At 36.1% G+C, this 23,704-nt stretch overlaps 1 protein-coding gene across 2 annotated transcripts in view; it reads right to left on the reverse strand.

Moving 5' to 3' along the window:
* cntnap2a (contactin associated protein 2a) overlaps positions 1-23,704 on the reverse strand; it is a 445,145-nt gene that overhangs the window by 171,351 nt on the left and 250,090 nt on the right. For both annotated transcript variants that reach the window (XM_048174365.1, XM_048174366.1), the window contains exons 10-11: positions 15,069-15,231; positions 1,251-1,357 (exon numbers count right to left, since the gene is read on the reverse strand). In XM_048174365.1, coding sequence (XP_048030322.1) covers positions 1,251-1,357; positions 15,069-15,231 — 270 coding nt within the window. The remainder of the gene's footprint in view (positions 1-1,250; positions 1,358-15,068; positions 15,232-23,704) is intronic.

Here is a 23,704-nt window from a genome sequence, read left to right on the forward strand (position 1 = left end):
CAAACTCAGAAAGAACAGCATTTCGTTGCAAGTATTTCGTTAATAACTACTGAATGACAGAAACAGCAACTTTCTTGTGCAATAAATGGAGTAAAATATATAATACAACCTTGTTTTTGTATACAGAGAGGTTTGAGGAAAGTAGCTCAATAGAGTTCAACATCTATCATATTGACTTATGTGTAACTGTTGCAGCTTTGTAACTTCTAGTCACTTCTTCACTCCATCTAACCCCCGGGGTTCTAAAAAAGTTGCACTGAACTATTTCTCTCAGAACTGATCCCAAACAGACTGCACAGAGAAAACAACAGACGTTTTCATATAAATCAATAGCTCTGTCTAAAAACCTAGTGAGCTTTTGAAGGAGTCATACTGTAGTAGGTGCCACTCTAGATGTGAAGGTCATTCTGAAATTACATCAATAAAATATGTATCGATTATGGATGTGGTGAGAGAATTGCACTTACATTCAATATTGAAAATGATCAATACAAATATTTCAACGTAATTAAAACGCAACATGCTAACGTCAAACTCTACTAAAAACCAATGCCGATTCAAGTCTCCTGTGCTTCCATTTTAGTTGGTATTTTAAACCTGGTAACAAACAGAACATTTTAGAATTTTGTGTTTCAGCTGCTACAAAAGCAGTGGAAACAAGAAGCCATCTACATCATTAACATCTCATTCTTGGGTAAAAGCAAACACAGGGAAAGCGAATACTTTTACATAGAACCCTGACATTTCTCAGAAAGGTCTTCTAGATGTTAGTTAAACAGAATGATGTTTCTCCTGTGCATTTCCCATTCTCCTTTTTCCTTCATTTTACAGAAAACACAAGGCTTTTCTTTGTTCTCTGCAATTTTTGTGGTAGTGCATTTATGTCACATGCTGAGGTTTACATAAAAGAATCCGGTAACACTTTATTTTAGGGTCTTTGCTTATTAGCATGCATATTACCAGAATATTGGCTATTTATTAGTACTTATTAAGCACATACTGTATTAATGCCTTTTTCTGCATGACCTTATTCTTAATCCGACCCAATACCTAAACTTAACAACTACCTTACTAACTATTAATAAGCAGTAAATTAGGAGTTTATTGAAGGAAAAGTCATAGTTAATAGTTTATATGTGTTTCCTATACTAAAGTGTTACCAAGAATCCTTCATTTCTTAGAAAGCATGACAGGTATCAGAATAAAGAACCAGAAATACTAAAAAGATACATCCAAACACACAGTCTTACATGTGTGACAGGTGGCTCCAGTGTACCCCGTCCCATCACAGGTGCATGTGAAGCTGTCCCAGGTCTGACTGCATCGGCCTCCATGTTCACAGTGGTTTGGCATACATCTGAAAATCAGTGCAGATCAGAATAACACATTTAAATGCATGTGAGGTCGAAGTAAAATGCTAGACTACCATCTTTGATCACTGATCAATACATTTTGCTGAATTTTTAAGTTAAAAAGGATTCCCATAAATAGAAGAATATGTTTACCAAGTTTTTGCTCTTTTTTCCCAGAGTAGCAACAGTTTTTAAAACACATTTGATAAAGCACTCAATGAAACACATTACTGATTGCCAGCATAGTTGAAAACACTGAGAATGTGTTGAAGAGGATGACAATGAGTCATTTACTTTATGAGGGTCTTAATGTCACAATCGTAAAAACAGCTTTTGTACAAAACTCAAAAATGTATACTAATTCACTTTTACCACTTTCAACACTTGTTTATCTTACTTTGCTATACACAGATAAAGTAAAAAAAAAAAATGACAAATGGAAAAAAAAAACCAATCAAATGGACACTCTATAGCAGGGGTGTCCAAACTCAGTCCTGGAGGGCCACTGTCCTGTAAAGTTTAGCTCCAACTTGCCTCAACACACCTGCCTGAAAGTTTCTAGTATGCCAAGTAGACCTTGATTAGCTGGTTCAGGTGTGTTTAATTGGGGTTGGAGCTAAACTCTGCAAGACAGTGGCCCTTCAGGAGCTGGATTGGACACCCCTGCTCTATAGGGTAAAAAAAGTTAACATCCATGGTTCAGCAGTATTATTTTATTATTATTTGTATACTATTATATTAGTTATTCATATTTTGAATTACCTTTTAATTTTTTTAATTTAGGGCCCGAGCACCGATGGTGTGAGGACTCTATTGGAATTGCTCTTGTTTCTTGTTAGGGCCCGAGCACCGATGGTGTGAGGACCCTATTGGAATTGCTCAGCCAATTATTCTTCTTCTCCAAAATGAATCGCATTTTTGAGGGCCTAAATGTTCTCAAAAACTCATGAAACTTTGCACATGCGTCAGAAGTGGTGAAAATTTACATCTGATATGGATTTCAGAATTAGGTGTGGCAAAATGGCTCGATAGCGCCACCTACAAAATTTCAATTAAGCGCCCTTCGTGCTATGTTTCACATACAGTTATGAAATTCGGTAGACAGATGTAACAGCCCAATACCTACAAAAAAGCCCCGGGTCGAAAGTTTGTAAACCCAACAGGAAGTGAGATATTTTGAATTTTCTCTACAAAATTTTGGCAGTTTTTGCCATTTCCAGATGTTGTATTTTAACGAACTCCTCCTAGAGCTTTAATCAGATCAACATCATATTTGGTCAGTCTAATCTAAAGGCCTTTATGACATTAAATTGCGGAGATCTAGAGTTTTCGCTGAAGGCTGTGGCCGTAGCGGCATGACAAAGTTCGATGTTTTGCCATGAAACAGGAAGTTGTTGTAACTCAGGCATACGATGTTGGATCTGCCCCAAACTTCACATGTTTTATTAGAGTAGTGACCTGAAGATATCTATATGCCAATGTTCAGTTGCAGTCATAACGCCACCTGCCAGCAACAGGAAATGACATGTTTTACACTGTGATTAACTCCTCAAAGATATTTAATAATAACAACATCATATATGGTCAGTCTAATCTTAAGGCCTTAGCGACATTTAATTGCAAAGATCTAGAGTTTCACTGAAGGTCGTGTCCGTGGCAGCCTGACAAATTCTGATGTTTCGCCATGAATGATGAAGCTGTTGTAACTCAAGCATACAATGTCCGATCTGCTCCAAACTTCACATGTGTGATAAGAGTCCTGGCCTAAAGACATCTATATGCCAATATTCAGTTAGTCCTAGCGCCACCTGCTGGCAACAGGAAATGGTATGCTTTACACTTTAGTTCACTCTCAGAAAAACATTTTAATATGCCATGATGTACCAAACATACTAGAAATATGTTAAATCATGAAACACTTGGCTAAGTGCTAATGTATGCGATTAAAGCCAAGACACAGTGTAGCAGGCCCCCCGTACAAGGATGAGACTTTTACTGATGGTTTTATGATGTTTAATCCTTCCTTTTGAACCTTAAACTATACACCATATCACCAACGTAAGAGCTGAAATGCATACAAAACATGTGACCGATTAGCTAACATTGTTCACATACTGCTGTCTTACATTGATGCAAAAAACGAACACACCATCAAACAAAATGATCATATCTCAACCTATTTAAAATACCTTTTGCCTCTTTGGAGGGGCTGCAAATATGAATTCACCGTTTTTTCACTGCTCCGTGCCGAAGCCACTGCCGCATCTGGGCTAACAAGCTGTACACTGCAAACTGAGCCAGCCAGGGCGTGCGCGCCTCCAAAGGAAGCGGAAAAGCGCGCAACCCAAAACCGGAAGTCAAACATTTCACCATACAAATTTCAAAATAAAAGACATCTATAATAAAATATACTAGTGGTTATTTACACACAGGAAGTTCTAGTAACTCAGGCATACAATGTCCGATCTGCTCCAAACTTCACATGTTTGATAATAGTCCTGGCCTGAGGACATCTACATGGCAATATTCGGTTACGGTCAAAGTGCCACCTGTTGGCAGCAGGAAGTGTGGCACTTTGAAATGACTTGGCTATATTTCTCCTGTATTTACTCGCTTGCATCCATGTCACCCACTGTTCACTGTTTTCCTGATGCCAACGGGTGGCAGTTAGCCCGGGTGCGAGGGCCCTTTCATCGCTGCTTGCAGCTTTAATTTCTATTGTTTCTTATTATTCTTCTCCAAAATGAATTGCATTTTTGAGGGCCTAAACATGCTCAAAAACTCACAAACCTTTGCACATGTGTCAGAAGTGGTGAAAATTTACATCTGATGTAAATGGTGGTGATGGTGCCATCTGATGGTGCCACAAAATTTCAACGAAGTTCCCTTTGCGCTACGTTTCACATACAGGTAAGAAATTCGGTAGACACATGTAACAGCCCAATAACTACAAAAAAATCTCTTTGAGCAAAATCTGAAAACCCATTTCCTCTACAAAATTTTTGCAGTTTTTACCATTTCCAGTCATTGTACTTCCTCCTAGAGCTTTAATCAGATCAACATCATGTTTGGTCAGTCTAATCTAATCTATCTAATCTTGAGTTTTCGTTGAACGGCGTGTCCGTGGCGGTGTGTCTGTAGTCATGTTTTGCCATGAAACAGGAAGTTGTTGTAACTTGAGCATACAATGTCCGATCTGCCCCAAACTTCACATGTTTTATTAGAGTCCTGGCATGAAGATCTACATGAAGAATACAATATTCAGTTATAGTAAAAGTGCCACCTGCTGGCAGCAGGAAGTGTGGCACACCAAAATGACTTTGCTATTTTTCACCCATATTTACCTGCTTATATGCATGACTCCCACTATTCACTGTTTTCCTAAGGCCATTGGGTGGCAGTGGCCCTGGGTGTGAGGGCCTTTTCAACGCTTTAATTTCAGTTTTAATTAAAATTGAAGTTTATGTTTTAGTGATTTTATTTTGTGCTTTTTTATATTCCTATTTAGCTTTTATTTATTTATTTTTATACGTTTAGTACTTCAAATTCAACTTTTTCAATTTTATTCAGTTAGTTAGTAGGCAAAATTTAAGTTTAAGTTTAATCTAATAAGACCAAATTGAGAGAAATGTAAACATTAAAATAAAGAAATTACAAATATCAGGGACTTATAGTTCAGCTACAAAGCCCAATACTGTACATTGCAAGTGCAATAATCATAATCTATCAGGTTTATATACTCAGGAAAATTATGTGAAATAATATACTACCAAGAATAATTTTCGACAGCATTCCCCCTTAAACCCTAAAACAAACAAACAAACAAACAAACAAACTAAAACAGACTGATTAGCATCTCATCAGCAGTAAAAAGTATGTCATTTCCACATGGCAATCGCACACACACAAAGTTGTTTTCAAGCCGTGCAGATTTGCCAGCATCTTTTATCTTAGTCTCAACTGAAATCGTAATTAAAGCTCTAAAGTTAAAACAATTAACGGCTTCACTGGCTTTCTCCTGAACTTAATTAAGAAACAGTCATCTTCAGAGGTGTTTTCAATTGGCCAAGGATCAAAACTGAAATCTGGTGATGTGGCACTCGTTCTGTGCAAAAATTGTGCTGAACGTTAGCTGTCCACTTCCACAGCTCCTCATATAGTCCTGCCAACTGCACGTCAAATCCATTAACACGGCAAAATGCGGTATGAAATGAAATTAGGGAACAATCCCCTTGGAGCTAATACTCATTAGGCCGATGTCTCATAGGAGGAGCTATGACAATGCCAGTGACAATGAACCTTAAGTCTGACAAGTTCTTCGGCACTGCTATTGTTGTACTTTTTCAGAGCAGTGCTGTCAAACTGTAGTTTTCGTATAGAATGACATGTCTCGATAAATTGGGTTACCTCATTGGCCATCTGTGCCTGGAGGAGAAAGGTACAGATAGAGTTTACGCTGTTCATTAATCAAACTCAACTGCAACAGAACAGTCCCTGGAAATTTGTGGCCACTGATGACTCAGTCCAATAATAAAAATTAAGTCTGAGTCGACAGCAACTGTCACTGGGAGATAAGACCTTGGTAATAGCTTCTCGGTAATAGATTCGAAAAGATCCTTGGTTATAGCTCAGCTTTCACAAAACAGAAAGTTACAAACATTTCACTACTGTTCCTTGCCAAGCAGAGAGCAAGAGATTGCAGAGCAGTGAGCCTGAACAAGCATTTCCTGTTGCATGGTCACTTAGCTTTCCAGAGATTTCCATCACAATTCCCCAAAGAAAGATAAAAAGTGCAAAAAGTAAATGCGCATGTTTGTGTTTAGAAAATGTCTTAGTAATGATAGGAAAACTATTACTGAACCAGATTAACACAAACATTTTCTTATATGTAGTGTTGGAAAGCCTGATTTATAGTAAAAGATTAATCCCAAACAGACCTCTCTCAAGTGTGCCATCCGAAAATTTGATTCATTTAAGTGAATCATTTCATTCACTCAGTTATGCAACATTGGAAAGTCTGATTCATTCTAGTAAACTGATTCATTCTAAACGTTCCTCTATCACATGCATCACTGGGAAATTTGATTTAATGGCTGTGACAATGCCACTGACAATGAACCTTAAGTCTGACAAGTTCTTCGCCACTACTATTGTCATACTTTTTCAGAGCAGTGCTGTCAAACTGTAGTTTTCGAATAGGATGACTTGAATTAATTGTTTCATAAACATTCCCTCTCATATTCAATAGCAAAAGTCTTAAAAAGTGATTTATTCTAGTAAAATGATTAATCTAAAAAAAATCCACATACATGAAACACTGGAAAATTTGATTAATTTAAGTGAATCACTTCATAAACATTGTCTCTAATATGCAACAATGGAAAGTCTGATCTATTTTAGTGAATTGGTTTATTTGGACAGTTCATATAAACAAAAACAGTCCAAAGAGATTTATAAATTCAAATTCCTGTGCACCATTTATAATCTCTCTTTTTTTCTTTTTTTAACAAAAATAAATAAATTAATAACATAATATTTATATTTAGTTAAAAATGTATCTGTTCAATGTTCAATGCAGTCACTCTGGATCAGTCATTCGAAATCTCTCCCTCCGAAATCTCTTTGAAAACTCTGATTACATTATACATTATATTAACGGATAGTTACATATTTAAAAATAGTGCACTCTTAAGTAGCTTAAAGGGTTAGTACACTTCCATTGTAGACTTGGATTAAAGCACTCAATTCATGTGCTTTTATATTACAAACTCTTTAGAAATGTTTTAACCATCTGAGTTTTGGCCAAATAGACTTTCAACAAAGGAACAGAGAAGGGGCATCTCTCAGATTTCATTAAAAATATTGGTAACACTTTATTTTAGGGTCCAATTCTCACTATTAACTGGTTGTTTATGAGCATGCACATTACTAGGAAATTGACTGTTTATTATTTATAAAACACATATTAATGCCTTATTCTGCATGACTATATTCTACATCCCTTTAAGGATTAGTTCACTTCTGAATGAAAATTTTCTTGATAATTTACTCACCCCCATGTCATCCAAGATGTTCATGTCTTTCTTTCTTCAGTCGAAAAGAAATTAAGTTTTTTGAGGAAAACATTCCAGGATTTTTCTCCATATAGTGGACTTCAGTGGGGTTCACTGGGTGGAAGGTCCAAATTGCAGTTTCAATGCAGCTTTAAAGCATTCTACGTGATCCAAGTCAAGGAATTAGGGTCTTATCTATTGAAACAATTGGTCATTTTCTAAAAAAATAAAAAATTATATACATTTTAACCACAAATGCTCATCTTGCCTTGCTCTGCGATCCACACGCATGATGATCCAGTGTCTACAAAGCAAAAGTGCCAAGATTAAGCTAAATGCCATTTACAAAAAAAGGTAAAAACCATATCAGACTTTTTTGAAGTTAGACGAGAAAATTCTATGAAGTTTTTCACCCTACCGCGATACTTCCGCCTACGTAAGACGAGCATTTGTGGTTAAAAAGTATGGTAACACTTTACAATAAGTTTCATTACTTAAACATTAGTCAATGTATTAACTAACTTGAACTAACCATGAGCAGTACATTTGTTACTCTATTTGTTAATCTTCGTTAGCTTTAATGAAATACAGTTGTTCATTGTTTGTTCATGTTAGTTCACAGTGCATTAACTAATGTTAACAAGATTTTAATAACGTATTAGTAAATGTTGAAATTAACATTTACAAAGATTAATAAATGCTGTATAAGTGCAGTTCATTATTAGTTCATGTTAACTAATGTAGTTAACTAATGTTAACTAATGAACCTTATTGTAAAGTGTTACCAAAAGTATCTATCTCCTGGGATCGCGTAGAGCCCTTTGAAGCTGCACTGAAACTGCAATTTGGTCCTTCCATCCAGTGAACCCCACTGAAGTCCACTATATGAAGAAGAATCCTGGAATGTTTTCCTCAAAAACCTTAATTTCTTTTTAACTGAAGAAAGAAAGACATAAACATCTTGGATGACATGGGGGTGAGTAAATTATCAGGAAATTTTCATTCAGAAGTGAACTAATCCTTTAATCCTACCCAATACCTAAACTTAACCGCTACTTTACTAACTAATAAAAAGCAGTAATTAGGAGTTTATTGAGGCAAAAGACATAGTTAATAGTGAGAATTGGACTCTAAACTAAAGTGTGGGCAATATATCTTAATTTTTTGTTTTGAACATGAACAAAAGTCTTATGGGTTTGGAACAACATCAGATTGAGTAACTGATGACAGAATTTTCATTTTTGGGTGAACTAGAATTTAGCTCCCTTTTCAAAAGAGTATCACAACTGCATTTCAACTACCATAACAAATTACAGTTTCAAAGAAGCTTCCCCAACCCTGGAGACCAGAGCATCGTTTTTCTCTGCTCTGGCTGTTTACATCCCTAGCTGTGCTTTTGTAATGGAAAGTGACAGTTTTCTAATGCAACCATTATGAACAGCGAAAGCACGTGGCTTAAAATGCCTCTGTCAGATTAGACTTGTTGGGGTGAGACACCAATCTGCATCTCCTCAGAGATGGGTGCAGATTAGCTCGTAGCCCCTCTCTTCCCGTCTCACCCTCTCACACCCCCGACTCGACACGCCATTACGTCAAACGTTTTGCACAGCTATTTAGAATGAGTCACATTCTAAGAAGGCCTCCAGAAGTTCGGCAGAACAGCTTATGCGTGAAATAGCTTGATATGAGAGAAATTGATATGTGTGAAATACTGTAGGGGTGAGAAAAAGAAAAAGAAAAAAATCTCCCATAGAAGGAGAGGATGTGATTTGAGCTGTATCTAACTGCAAGGTCGTGTGTGTTAGTGTCTTCCTGGTGGGAGGACATGGAATATTCTTTTACATGTCAAACACAGGGACACGTTTGGTAAAGGAGATTGATAGTGCATCACCTGGCCTGATGAAAACGAACATAAAATCAATGGCGTGGTGAGCGGGTGGCCCCCCTTTCGATCCCACATAATGAGTTTGCTCCTCACTGTGCTGGCACTGTGGAGCTTTGCCAGGGAAGCATCATTACGCTGACGGAAAAACACACAGGGAAAGCGTTCAACAGTCTCTTGCCTCCTCTATTATTACAGTTCACTCCGTTCAGAGCGAAGGGAGGGAGGGAGGGAGGGAGAGCGAGCGAGCGAGTCGGTATCTGGTCTGATCTAATACAGGAAAAGATTTTCCTCTGGGGACTTACAACTAACTGTATTGCACTAGAAACCATAATCTCAAAAACATAAATAAACACCGCAGTACAGACAGAAAGTTCATCTGAAACATCATCTAAATACTGTCAGGGCGAGAGTTGTGAATTTAAATGGCAGAAAGACGTGCAGAATGAACTGATCTTGTCTTTAAATCATGTTGAGAATGTACTCAGCCCTGAGCTCTGAGGCTAATGAGACGCATTAAAGAACAATGCATCTTTACACACAATTAAAGTGGGGTTTAAGCTTCTAACTGAGCTGTAAGGAATCTAATGGAATGTAAACAATGTATCCATATGTGGGTCTTTATCACTGAGGAGCAACATAAATGAGCTACAAATATAAATGTTTAAATGAGCAAATGAACACAAAGCAAGCAAACAGATATTCTTTGCACTTAACGTGGGAGGCCGTTAATGTCAAGTCAAGTGCAGTTTAACCTGAGATTACTTGTACACATTAGCACAATTCCAGACCGATCTCATGAGGAATTTACAAGGTGACGATTCCGTATGATGTGATTCATATGGAAATGTATGCATTAAGATCCACCCTACAAGCCTAACCTGGGGCGTACAAATTCTCTGTTTTTCACAATAGAGCAATGTTAAAGGTCCAAATATACACATGGCGAAGTTCTTTTTCGTTCTTTGCTTGGGAGTAAAAAGAAGTTCGAAATACATGACTAGCGGTATTTAGATGGATATGTAAATATGTGCTGCATGTGTTCCTCTTAATAACGAAATAAACAACAAAAATGACAGCGGTGAGAAAACAGTAGTTAAGAAAGCATCTGATCATAGCAATGTAGATATGTTTGCACAAGCTCTGCAGTTCAGCACTCCAGGCAAGTCAAATCAAGTTTATTTAGGCTATATAGTGCATTATATAATAGATTGTCTAAAAGCAAGCAGCTTTACATTATGAAACATTGTCAGTGTCTCCATTTTTATTTGTACCATAAAGTGGCTCTCCAGTCAATTCATGTTTTTATTCATCTGACCTCGACGGACTAAACAGAAGAAATGAAGCATAGAAAATTTCCACCTTTAAGAAGGCGGAGCCTCAGAGCACACCTGCCTATTATGTCATCGTCATAGACCAATGGTAGTTCAAAGGTGTTTACCAGTAGAGCGGAATTTTCCGGAAAGTTTGCTGGGTAACACTTTACTTGAAGGGGTGTGCATAAGACTGACATGACACCTTCATAATCTTGACATGACCAGTGTTGGGCACGTTACTTTAAAAAAGTAATTAGTTATAGTTACTAGTTACTTCTCACAAATAGTAACGGAGTTAGTAACTGAGTTACATCATTATAAAAGTAACTAATTACCAGGGAAAGTAACTATTGCGTTACTTTAAAAAAAATAAAAATAAAATAAAAATATGCCAAATAAATTGAATGCCCCCAATATTACATATAATTCTAAGAATAAATTATTCTTGATGTGACTCCTGACTCATGATCCGCTCTTGCTCACGACATGAAATTTCTCTGTACTGTGTTGGTAGCCATTAAAGAAAACGTAGTTTCATATTTATGTTTAAATAATCCTATGTTATGTTTTAAATCCATTTATTCGATTATGAAAAGTGAACAGCGTGAGTAAGATGCATCATAAGATGCGCAAATATATCGGGAGACATGGAGTGGGTCAGACATGATTTTAAACACTTTAAGTTTTGCTTTGTAGAAAGCCTTTCTTTAAAGTGAATTTCGTTTTGTAAAAATTGTATCTTCATTTTAATCAATGTTTCATCAACCAATTGCTTGGATTTAATAGGCTATATAACAAGCAAATATAGCAGACAATAAAATCATGACATGGAGGCGCGGGTGCGATCACTGGCGCGTGAACTGAAGTGCGTCTTAAATGAACCGAAACTCAGAGGCTGCATGCCTCGCAGACATGAGAAATATATCTATAGAATGCTTGAAATATCTACTTTAACGAAAATGAAGTAATTAAAAACGAAAAGAAAGAGGCTACTCTGATTATGTAGCCTAATCCGAATGAAATGTGCGTTATCTCTCTAGGCACGTCCATATGAGCAGATGATCAGCAATGAGAATCAGCAATGTCAACTTCATCTTTGCAGCCGACACTGATTCAGAAAACATTACTTTATTAATAAACAATTAAAATGTCTCCTTGCTGTTTTCGTCACACTCATAATCATTACTTTTGCCGGTTCTTTATGGCAATTATGCGTGCCCTTGAGTGCTATATAGCCTATATTATGTAAACGCTCATTATGGTTTATTCTCTCCACTAGCCTATTTAAGAAATTAAATTAATATAAATGTGATTAGTCAACTAATAGCTTAAATGAACAACTACTAGTCGACTAGAAAAAAACTCATTTCACATATTTTCGATCAAGCTTAAAAAAGGGTATTCTGGTTTGAGCTTGCGCTTCGCGCGCATGCTCTGACAGACACACACACAGCGCATCATACATTATTATCAGTTTAAAATTATATTTGTGTATGACTAACCGCAGCACACACCAGAGAAAAAAACTTTGCAGGTCCTATGGCTGAGAGAGAGCCTACTCGGATGAAAACCGCTTCAGTGAGCTCAATTATAGTAACGCAGCATTTTTTTTGTCAGTAACGGTAACGGCGTTGTAACGGGAGAAAAAGTCATTAGTTTGATTACTCGTTACTGAAAAAAGTAACGGCGTTAGTAACGCCGTTTATTTATAACGCCGTTATTCCCATCACTGGACATGACACATGTCATGAATATGAAGGAGGTTTTATGAATGTTTATGACAACTGTCATTAAATGTCATTCGCTCAATTATGTCATTTTTAATGCAAAGATGACATTTTTTGAGATGTCTTTGTTACGACAAATTGACATAAACCAACACATCATAACCTGTCAGTGTCTTTATCATGACAACTTGACATTAGCAAAACATCATAACCTGTCATAAACATGACATAACCGATTAATTATCAAACTTAAAAAAAACTACTTAGCTTTATGGGTTAACATTACATTACATTATTTTGGTAACATTTCAGTATAGGGAACACATATATAAATGATTAACTATGACTTTTCCCTCAATAAACTCTTAATTTACTGCTTATTATAGTTAATTGTTAGGTTTAGGTATTGGGTAGGATTAAGAATGTAGAATAAGGTCATGCAGAATAAGGCATTAATATATGCTTTATAAGTACTAATAAATATTTTAGCCATATGAATGCTAATAGTAATAAGCAACTAAAAGACCCTAAAATAAAGTGTTACCATTATTTTATAACAGTGTCATCTTATTTACGAAATTTGAAATTGTCTATTATCTGACCTTCTGTTGGAGGAAACTTAAAAAAAAATAAAAAAAAAATAAATAAATGAAAAATAGTCATGACGCTGTTATAAAATTATTTGTCAGAGTATTGTCACTTAATGACATTTTAATGACAAGTTCAATTTGTACCACTGTACTTGAGCTCAAGATACATATTTATGACACTATTATAATGGCCTCATGACAGCCAATGTCAAAACCAACCACATGACAGTTTAATGTAATGTTAACCCATAAAGCTAAATAATGTCAAGTTGTCATGACAAAGACACTGACAGGTTATGATGTATTGGTTTATGTCAAGTTGTCATAACTCGGACATCTCAAACAATGTCATCTTTGCATTAAAAATGACATAATTGAGCGAATGACACTTAATGACAGTTGTCATAAACATTCATAAAACCTCCTTCATATTCATAACATGTGTCATGTCATGATTATGAAGGTGTCATGTCAGTCTTATGCACACCCCTTCAAGTAAAGTGTTACCGTTTGCGGTGACAAGCTGTTTCGAACTCCCGAAATGAACTCCAAAGGAACTTGGTTTTGGCCTGATTTTGTTTGAAATGGTGTCACACCAGTTCTTTCTTCAATTTCGCTTGAATTATATTAAGGCCTTGATGGCAAAAGGCAAATACTGTACCTACCGTGAAAAAGTCTTGACCTATTATGAGACCAAAAGGGAACGGAGACGTTTTTCTACGGAAAAGAATGACACTTTAAAGGTATAGTTCACCCAAAAATAAAAATTCTGTCATCATTTACTCACCCTCAGGTTGTTCCAAACCTGTATAAATTTCTTTGTTCTGTTGAGAATGTGGGAAACTGAACAGTTGTGGGGCACCATTGACTTCCATAATATTTTTTTTTTTTCTACTATGGAAGTCAATGGTGCCCCAAAGCAGCCTGGTTACAAACTTTCTTAAAAATGTCTTCCTTTGTGATCAACAGAACAAAGAAATGTATACAGGTTTGGAACAACTTGAGGGTGAGTAAATGATGACAGAATTTTTATTTTTGGGTGAACTATCCCTTTAACAATGCAGCCTACAGAGCACCTGGTTAAGAATATTTTCCTACGGAAGTCTCTAGTTATGTTTCCTTCATCTCAATAGAATTTAATTACCATAAAACAAGATACAAGATTTTTTTTTATTTCAGATTTACCCCCATATGTGCAATGATGTTTATGAAAAACAACAGCAAAAAAAAAAAAACAAAAAAAAAAAAAAAGAAATTATATAATCAACAAACAGATGATTCTATTTAACTATTTGAAGGGTCAGGTTGATGTTAAATTATATAAAGACAAATCTGATTAGTTGTGATTAAAAGCAAGCTGCTTGACCCTTAATTGTCTGTAATTTGAAAGCAAATTACAGTTTTCTTGCACAATGGATGAATACATTAGCCCTCACATCTGCTTGGAAATCCTCCTGCCTGGACGATGATAAGTTATTTCATGAAAACATTAAAGATACAAATGGAACAGTCAACATATCTACCTTGAAATGCAGTGCTTTTAAAAATATTGTTTTTCTGTTTTGTTTTATTTATTTATTTTGCACCCTGTAATGGGTTTGGTGGATTTTGTGTCTTTTATTTTAGTCTTTGTATACAGCTTTTGTTTTGGAGGTCTGTTCATGTTCTTTGTTAAGTTAACAGTCCTGGATATGCCTACTTACCTACTATCCATGTTATATAAATAGACAGTATTTATAAAAAAGGTGGCAAAATAACAGCTACAATGGTTTCTTGTTTCTCATGCCTTGTTATAAAGCTCCATTACCAGGATTTTCCTCTGATGTATTCACAACAATGTTGCACCCAAACAAAAACGCTAAGCCTTGGAGAGTGTATGTAAAAACAATCTAAAGATAACAACCAAGAGCAGGTCTCCTGTTCTCGCACAGCATCTGCTCACTGATTAAACTCCTCATTTGCCATTGAAGTCAAGGAATGAAGAAGGTCAACTCCAGGGAGAGCAGACAGACCGCGACAGATCCGGCCCCCAGGGCAGATGCTGCCAGTGGGGATAAAGCCACAGTCTCAGTCTGCTGCACCTGATAATCACTGTCTCAGCCAGTGTTTGTTGAAAGGCAGGGCAAGGCAAGAAGGGTTGGCTCTGACCTGTCAATGATGGCACACATGTCGAGGCTGACGTTCTCGAAGGCTCCCATTCTTCCCTGCTCCACTGCGGTTAGGTCAGCCAGCTGATCGTCCACCTGAATGAGCTGCATGCAACCCTGGAACGAGCGCTGGATGGGAGATGCTCTGGTTCTTAAAAAATAACCTAAACAAACAAAACACACAGCAAAGATGTTATATGCCAAAAAAAGATTGACTATAATAACAGATGGAATAACACTGACATATATTAAGATTAAGATAACAATTGCTGAAAAGCGCTGTCAACTTGAATTTTCTTTTTACATACACATTTTCATTTCAGATCTGTATTATTTTGTAATGTTTTTTAAATAAGTTGTTAATGCTCACCAAGCTTGCATTTTTTGGATAAAAAATACAGTAAAAACAATAAATTGTGAAACAGTATTGTTACAATTTTGTTTTTCTGTATTTTAAATTGTAATTTATTTCTGTGATGCAAAGCTGAATTTTCAGCATCATTACTCCAGTCTTCAATGTCTCATGATCCTTCAGAAATCATTCTGAAGGATCATATATACAGTACAGTCCAAAAGTTTGGAACCACTAAGATTTTTAATGTTTTTAAAAGAAGTTTCGTCTGCTCACCAAGGCTACATTTATTTAATTAAAAATACAGTAAAAAACAGTAATATTGTGAAATATTATTACAATTTAAAATAACTGTTTTCTATTTGAATATATTTCACAAAGTAATTTATTCCTGTGATGCAAAGCTGAATTTTCAGCATCATTACTCCAGTCTTCAGTGTCACATGATCCTTCAGAAATCATTCTAATATGCTGATTTGCTGCTCAATAAACATTTATGATTATTTTCAATGTTGAAAACAGTTGTGTACTTTTTTTTTCAGGATTCCTTGATGAATAGAAAGTTCAAAAGAACAGCATTTATCTGAAATACAAAGCTTCTGTAGCATTATACACTACCGTTCAAAAGTTTGGGGTCAGTAAGAATTTTTATTTTAATTTTTTTTAAAAGAAATTAAAGAAATGAATACTTTTATTCAGCAAGGATGCATTAAATCAATCAAAAGTGGCAGTAAAGACATTTATAATGTTACAAAAGATTAGATTTCAGATAAACACTGTTCTTTTGAACTTTCTATTCATCAAATAATCCTGAAAAAAAATATTGTACACAAATATTTTGTACAATTGTACACATTAAATGTTTCTTGAGCAGCAGATCAGCATATTAGAATGATTTCTGAAGGATCATGTGACACTGAAGACTGGAGTAATGATGCTGAAAATTCAGCTTTGCCAACACAGGAATAAATTACTTTGTGAAATATATTCAAATAGAAAACAGTTATTTTAAATTGTAATAATATTTCACAATATTACTGTTTTTACTGTATTTTTAATTAAATAAATGTAGCCTTGGTGAGCAGACGAAACTTCTTTTAAAAACATTAAAAATCTTAGTGGTTCCAAACTTTTGGACTGTACTGTATATTCATACCAACATTCATTTTCCATACACAATGAATTAATTCACTGTTTATATAAATAAAAACTAAAAAACTAAAATGAAAGCAATTCCCCCTCCCCCCAGATTAACTAAATATTTGGAATGGTGCATGGTGCATCCAGAGTTCGCATCAACTGAAGTCCTCGCAGGGTTTTGCGCTGATGCACAAATTAAAGAACACAGACGCAGTCAAATCATTTACATAATGACCAACGCAATCTACCAAGAGCAGTGCAAATTAGCATTGGGTCGCAAATAAGCAGAGCTGATGCTCATTAGGTGCGGGTCAACACAGGCGCAATTTGTTACATGTAATATACAGATAACGTCTTCCTCTGGCATTCCAAAGAAATTAATATGAGTGGAAAACATTTTCTCCCTTCTACCACGTGATCTCTGTTCTCTGCAGTGTCTCCTCCTAGCAGCAACAATTGGAGCCATGTCACAAAATGGGTTAAGACATGCTTTTTGGGGTGTTAAATAATGGCACAAATACCAGTAAATTGACTAGCACAAACATTAGTAAATCGTGTTGTGTGATTCATTAAAATAATCTCCTCCCATAAATTTTGCGCCTGAAAGGGAAACTCCTACAAATGCATATCCAATAAGGTCAGCCACAAAAACAACTCAGCCCATGCCTTTTCAGCACTATGGTTGCACTGCATGTCTTTAGTAAATCCCGACAGTAGTTTTTTTAACGCAAAAAGAGGGAGCCACACGAGCTCTCGATTATATTACAGCGCATTTACAAAGTTCACACAGCTAATATAACCCTCAAATGGATCTTTACAAGATGTTCGTCATGCATGCTGTATGCATGCTTCGAATTATGTGAGTAAAGTATTTATTTTGATGTTTATATTTGATTCTCTATGAGTTTGAGGCTGTGCTCCGTGGCTAACGGCTAATGCTACACTGTTGGAGAGATTTATAAAGAATGTGTAAAGTTGTGTTTATGCATTATACAGACTGCAAGTGTTTAAAAATGAAAATAGCGACGGCTCTTGTCTCCGTGAATACAGTAAAAAACGATGGTAACTTTAACCTCATTTAACAGTACATTAGCAACATGCTAACGAAACATTTAGAAAGACAGTTTACAAATATCACTAAAAATATCATGTTATCATGGATCATGTCAGTTATTATTGCTCCATCTGCCATTTTCGCTGTTGTTCTTGCTTACCTAGTCTGTTGATTCACCTGTGCAGATCCAGACGTTACTGGCTGCCCTTGTCTAATGCCTTTCATAATGTTGGGAACATGGGCTAGCATATGCAAATATTGGGGCATACACCCCGACTGTTACGTAACAGTCAGTATTATGTTGAGATCCGCGTGTTTTCCGGGAAGTCTTTTAAACAAATGAGATTTACATAAGAAAGAGAAAGCAATGGAGTTTGAAACTCAGTGTATGTCTTTTCCATGTACTGAACTCTTGTTATTCAACTGCCGAGGTAAATTCAAAATTTGAATCTAGGGCACCTTTAATGAACTATGTTATTACCCGTAACTCTACATTTAAAAAAAAAAATGTCAGAATAATCCTTTAATTATAGCTGACCTGAGATGGAGAGTTCCTGCAAGAACTATTATGCCCTCAAGTGAGACACTTAACCTCATACTATAGGACTGAGATCTGTGTACTGTATTGCTCTGGATAAAAAAAGGTCAAACTAAATTAAACACAAAAATAAAGTCAGTGAGTGTGATCTAATGTCATATGTGTGAAAGGTAATCTAATATCAGACGTGTAAAAGCTGAACATAAGGACCATTAACTGGGGAAAAACCTAAACCTCATTAACCAACTGATAACTTTGACACCAAAAAAGGTCATGCACATCGCAAACAATCAGTCAACTCTGATGCTACTAATGAGATAAAAATACCTAGAAATACTGAACAAAGCCAGATTAGACAGATTTCTCCACATGGACCGCTGACATTCCTAGGAGAAAATGCGGAACCTAGACCCCAAAGATCTGGCAAATCCACAGAGTTGGTTACGCTTACGTTAGAGGTAAACAAAGCTTTCCATTATGCCGATCACAGGAAGGTCTATTGAGATTCACCTTGCTTCCCCCTGACATTAATCTACAAATGAGAGCATCTGGAAGCATCAGTGTTTGCAAGGCACTCGCTTAAAAAATAAAATAAGAAAAAAAAAACAACAACAACAAAGTTCCTCAAGTTTGCTGGGCCATCTGTCTTGTCTGCTTCCTGCACCTGTCCAAGAGTCTATATGCCTGAGCAGTCAACAGAGGAGAATGAGGAAGGTGGGCTATTGGAAGACACACTGAGGGAAATGTGCCTCACTACAGAGGAAAACAGAAAAAAAAACAAGCATCTGCTGACAAATTAAGGCAAGGCTGCAGTGGCATCTCAATGATTGCCAGGATTTGTGGGGATCTGGGAAGAAGCCAGAATCCGTGATCAACAAGGGACGCGGGAAAATGCAGGCTTTCGTCACCCACGCTTGGATGCGACTTCCCCGTGACTGCTTTTGTCCCATTCTGCTGTCGTAATTAATTGAGGAGAGTCACTTTTCTGACAAGATAACATTCTAAATTACGACTGAGGCCCAGAACTCACACTCCTGACAGGGTTTCTGAGTAGCTTCTGCATGACTGTGTTTACGTGCTGCTGATGATTTTGCAGGGATTGGAGAATAACTACTGTAAGATTAATGAGTGTCTATTGGGTCCATGTATTATTCATGACTGGCAAATGGAATATGGAGGATTCCTGTGGGAAGCCCTAGTTGTAAACTTTTATCCTCATCAATAAGCCAACCCAGGGCAGGTGTTAACTGTTTTTGTTTATACTGCTTTGGATAGTCTATAATGATGTTAATGTGTATCTAACAATGGTCACACTTTATATTGATAATTCCCTTTAGACATTTTGTTGACTATAAGTAATGTTGCACCGACAGTATATGTCAACTAACTCTTAATTAGAGTATTAGTTGAGTATTAGTAGACTGTTAGGGGTAGGGGTAGGGTTAGTAGAATAAGTTGACATGGCAAGTTACTTATAGTCAGTAGAATGTCTGTTGGGGGAGCATCAAAATAAAGTGTTAGCAGATAACAAGCAGACAGTCTACCAATACTGTAATGGGAGTTACTTGACATGTAGGTGCAATGTTACTTATAGTCAACAGTATGCCTAAAGGGGACCATCAAAATAAAGTGTTACCCTAACAATAACTGACAAGAGATGCTATGAAATATGAGTTCAAATAGTGTGTAAAGCAGTCATTTTTCCTAAAGTGACATTAATCATGTCTCAGAGAGCTTCCCTGAGCTCAATGTGTTCTCAATGAGGCCCAAAATAAAGTAAAAGTGATGGGAAACAACGTAATTCAGGTGAAAAATAGCTTGGTTGAGATTGGCTGATTTCTCTGTCAACACAATAATGCCAACCAATCGTATTCTCAGCAGGTTCATAAATTGGCCTGAATGGGTCAAACTGGTGGAAACAGATGGGCTAATTACAGAGTAAACAACTCACCCACTCGGGCAACACCCGTTTTGTCGATCAAGTCCAAATCTGAATAAACATGAAATGACTTTAAATGAGCCAGTAAATGAGCTAGTGTTGTATGCCACCTCTGCAAACATCATGACACATGAGCCTTTATCAAAATTGTTAGTCTAAAAGAAGGAGACACTCGAAAAATAAATAGATTTACTTAAAGTTGCTTAACATTACTAAGTACAAAATTAGTTCTGTTAATACCAAATGGATCTGTTTTGGCATTTACTGAACTATAACATTTTACTAGTTAATAATTTTAATTAGTTTTAATTAAAAACGTTTATTTTCAAATCATAAGTACACTATCATCCAAAATAAATTATTTTTTAAAGAAAGTAATATTTTTATTTAGCAAGGATTAATTAAATTGATCAAAAGTGACAGTGAAGACTTTTATAATGTTACAAATAATAAAATATATAAAATATTTAAAGTAAATGCTCTCCTCCTGAACTTCTGAAGCAGCATAATGGTTTTCAACATTTCAAAAAATTGACAAAACATAAACAGCAAACCAGCATATTAGAATGATTTCTGAAGGATCATGTGACAATGAAGACTGGAGTAATGATGATGAAAATTCAGCTTTGCCATAAGCAATAAATTACATTTTAAAACATATCAAAATAGAAAGAGTTATTTAAAATTTTAAAAACATTTTACAATATTATTGTGATTAAATAAATGCACATTTTTAAGCATAAGAGACTTCAAAAACATAAAAAAAAAAAAAATGTTACTGACCCCAAAATTTGAATAGAATGTAAACCATTATAATTGCTCAAATTATTCAAATCAAACAACTACTCAATTCAATTTGATAGATTTGCAAAAATCGTGTTAAAAAACAATAGCCAAACAAGTTAGTAGCAGCAAATAAAAGCTCCACATGCCATATACATGTTTTTTTATTCCACTCTATTACAAAGTCATCAAAACAAAAGCTGACCTCCTACAGGTTGATGGGTATTTTAAAGTCCTAATCTGCTGCAGAAGAACTCTACGGTCCTTCTATGTTTAATGCTGTCTTCTTTATTACAAAATCCAATCTACTGCCATCTCCCATCAGACAGTCATTAATTCGGTGAGGTCTGCCACAAATGTGCAGAACCATCCTCTGTAAAATAGGTTTGGGAGACTATATCTAACCAGAGAGGATATCTGGAGACAAGCAGTCCCTTTCTTGGAAAAACAAAGATCTATTCTCCCCATTCCACTGCAGACAGCTAAATACATGTGAGATGGTGTTTTGGTGATACTGGGGACTGATGGGAGTTTTTCTGTTTGCTAGGATATTCCATCAGGTCTTAAATGATCAAACCTGTTTAAGGCAATTATGTTTTGTTCGCAGATGAGCATCTTGGGCTCTGTGTGTCGCATGAGGGAGCGGCAAAATTTGTTGATTATGAATGGGATTAGGTAGCAGTATTCACTGAACATCAAGGTTTTATTATAGAGGTTTGGAAAATGAATAAAGCATTTTTACTTTTTACTGCTGTTAATTAGTAACAGAAACAAGGAAACATATATATATATGCCAGGTTGCTGTGTGCTTTTATTTAAACTTTTGTACCCTTTTGTAAACCAGAGTTCGAATTGTTAGCGAAATAGGCCGGTAAATGTACTGGTGGTAACTGCACTCTTAAACAGATTGACTGTGTGAGAAGTGGGAGGCCCTTTTTTAACTTTTTTTGATGGGACTCTGTGCAAACCTCGTTAACGGGTGTCACTCCCCATGTTAAGTTCCGTTGTTCAGTGTAACACTTAAGCCCAAAGTATAGTTCACTTTGTACGCATATGTGAGGGTCAGCGTATAGTGCGCGTGACGCAAATTTTGTCATCAGAAGGCACACTGCTGGATTTTTGTACTTGTACGCGCAGATCGCATATGCGCATTAAATTTTTTTTGCAGTAATTACTTTATCCACAAGGTGGCAACCGTGCCCTGAGCGTGTTGATTCACAAGGTAGTCAAAGAAAAACTGCATAAACAGAACAGACGGAACGCATGCAAGCTACAGCAACAATGGAGGCCTACATAGACGAGAGATTGTGCGAAGAGCTTAGAAAGTACTCTCATTTGTACAACTCTCTATGCTTACGAGTCAAATAAAGTATACTTTCCAAGGCTGTGCGTTCGACTGTGTGTGTACACTAGCGTACAAATAAAAAAAAACAAAGTATACCCAGGGCTTTAAACTTTAAAATATTTTGGAAATGCTGCCTTGGCTAACTGAACTAACTAACTGAAATAAATTAAAGCTGCTGTCCGCAGTTTTTCCTCTTTGTCGCCATCTCTGTTTGAAACATGCGATTGCAGTCATATGCGGAACAGTTATCTGTACGTGCGTTGTGCCTCGGCACAGCTCGTCAGCGCGGATGAATCTAATGTTTGCTGTCAGTCACACTGTCAGAATCACATATTCTACGTCTTGAAAGTATGACCAATATAAGAATTTTCACTGGAAAATATCATCTGAACAAGTAAGTAACATGTCTGCCACTTTTGTTTTGACCAACTGAGGAAAAAATCATTAATAAATCGTGCTGCCAATGATGATTAAATCTAACGATCGCTTAGCTCTGATCACACCAAACCGTGCAAATTATTATTACTGTTATATTGTTCTCAAATTGTTAATGTTAACAACATCAGCACTGCGTGAATGTGTATTTAGTGTGTATTAGTGTTACCTGTAGATTTCAATTTCTGTAGCCACTCCACAGTCCAAAGTCTTTTGCTTTTTGTCTACGGGTGAATCTCCAATTGTCACTGATGATTGTCATTTGGACCTTTCTGGATTACAATCCGCCATCAAAATGATAAATTTAATTATTTCAGCTGCTGTAAGAAAAGGCTATAAATGTGCCGCTACCGACAGCTTCCTCACAATATAACTGACTCGACGGGACTCCTTCCTTTGTTTACGGACGTGACGTAATGACGCACAGAGGAACTGCTGCATGCTTGAATTTCCCGCGGAAATCCGCCATGTCGCTCTTATTATAAAACATTATTACAAGCTTACTGTTGTGAATCGAGACAAGATAATTAGATAGTTTTGAACACTGGCTGGTAATGTACTTGTTCAAAAGTTGATTTTGGATAATTTTTAACCAAAAAAAGTTGCGGACTGCAGCTTTAAGTTCAAGTTACTATACAAAAATCACTAAAACGGAAATAAAAATAACTAAATAAAAACAAACAAACAAACAAAAAAAACATAAAATTACATAAAATTACTAAAACTTAAAAAACCCTGAAAATATAAAAATAAAGGCTAATTTAAAACAACAATAAATTCTACACAATACAGTTCATGAATAAATGTATTAATCTGAAAATCATAAAAATGCATTTGATCTGAAATACAAATAAATCTAAAAACTTTTTCTTTTTTTTCTGCCCGACCTCATGTGGGTAGGGAAATGCCAGGATTTATGGAAACACAATGTGCATCAAGCCAGTCTGCCTATCCCTGTAATGAGGATCTGAATCAGGTGTATAACCATTTCCCGGGGTTTATCTTGAACAACCACACTCTTTAGAGTCATTATCTCAAGGCTGCTAACAGT

This window comes from Megalobrama amblycephala, linkage group LG22, assembly GCF_018812025.1.
Source record: "Megalobrama amblycephala isolate DHTTF-2021 linkage group LG22, ASM1881202v1, whole genome shotgun sequence".
NCBI classification, from domain to species: domain Eukaryota; kingdom Metazoa; phylum Chordata; class Actinopteri; order Cypriniformes; family Xenocyprididae; genus Megalobrama; species Megalobrama amblycephala.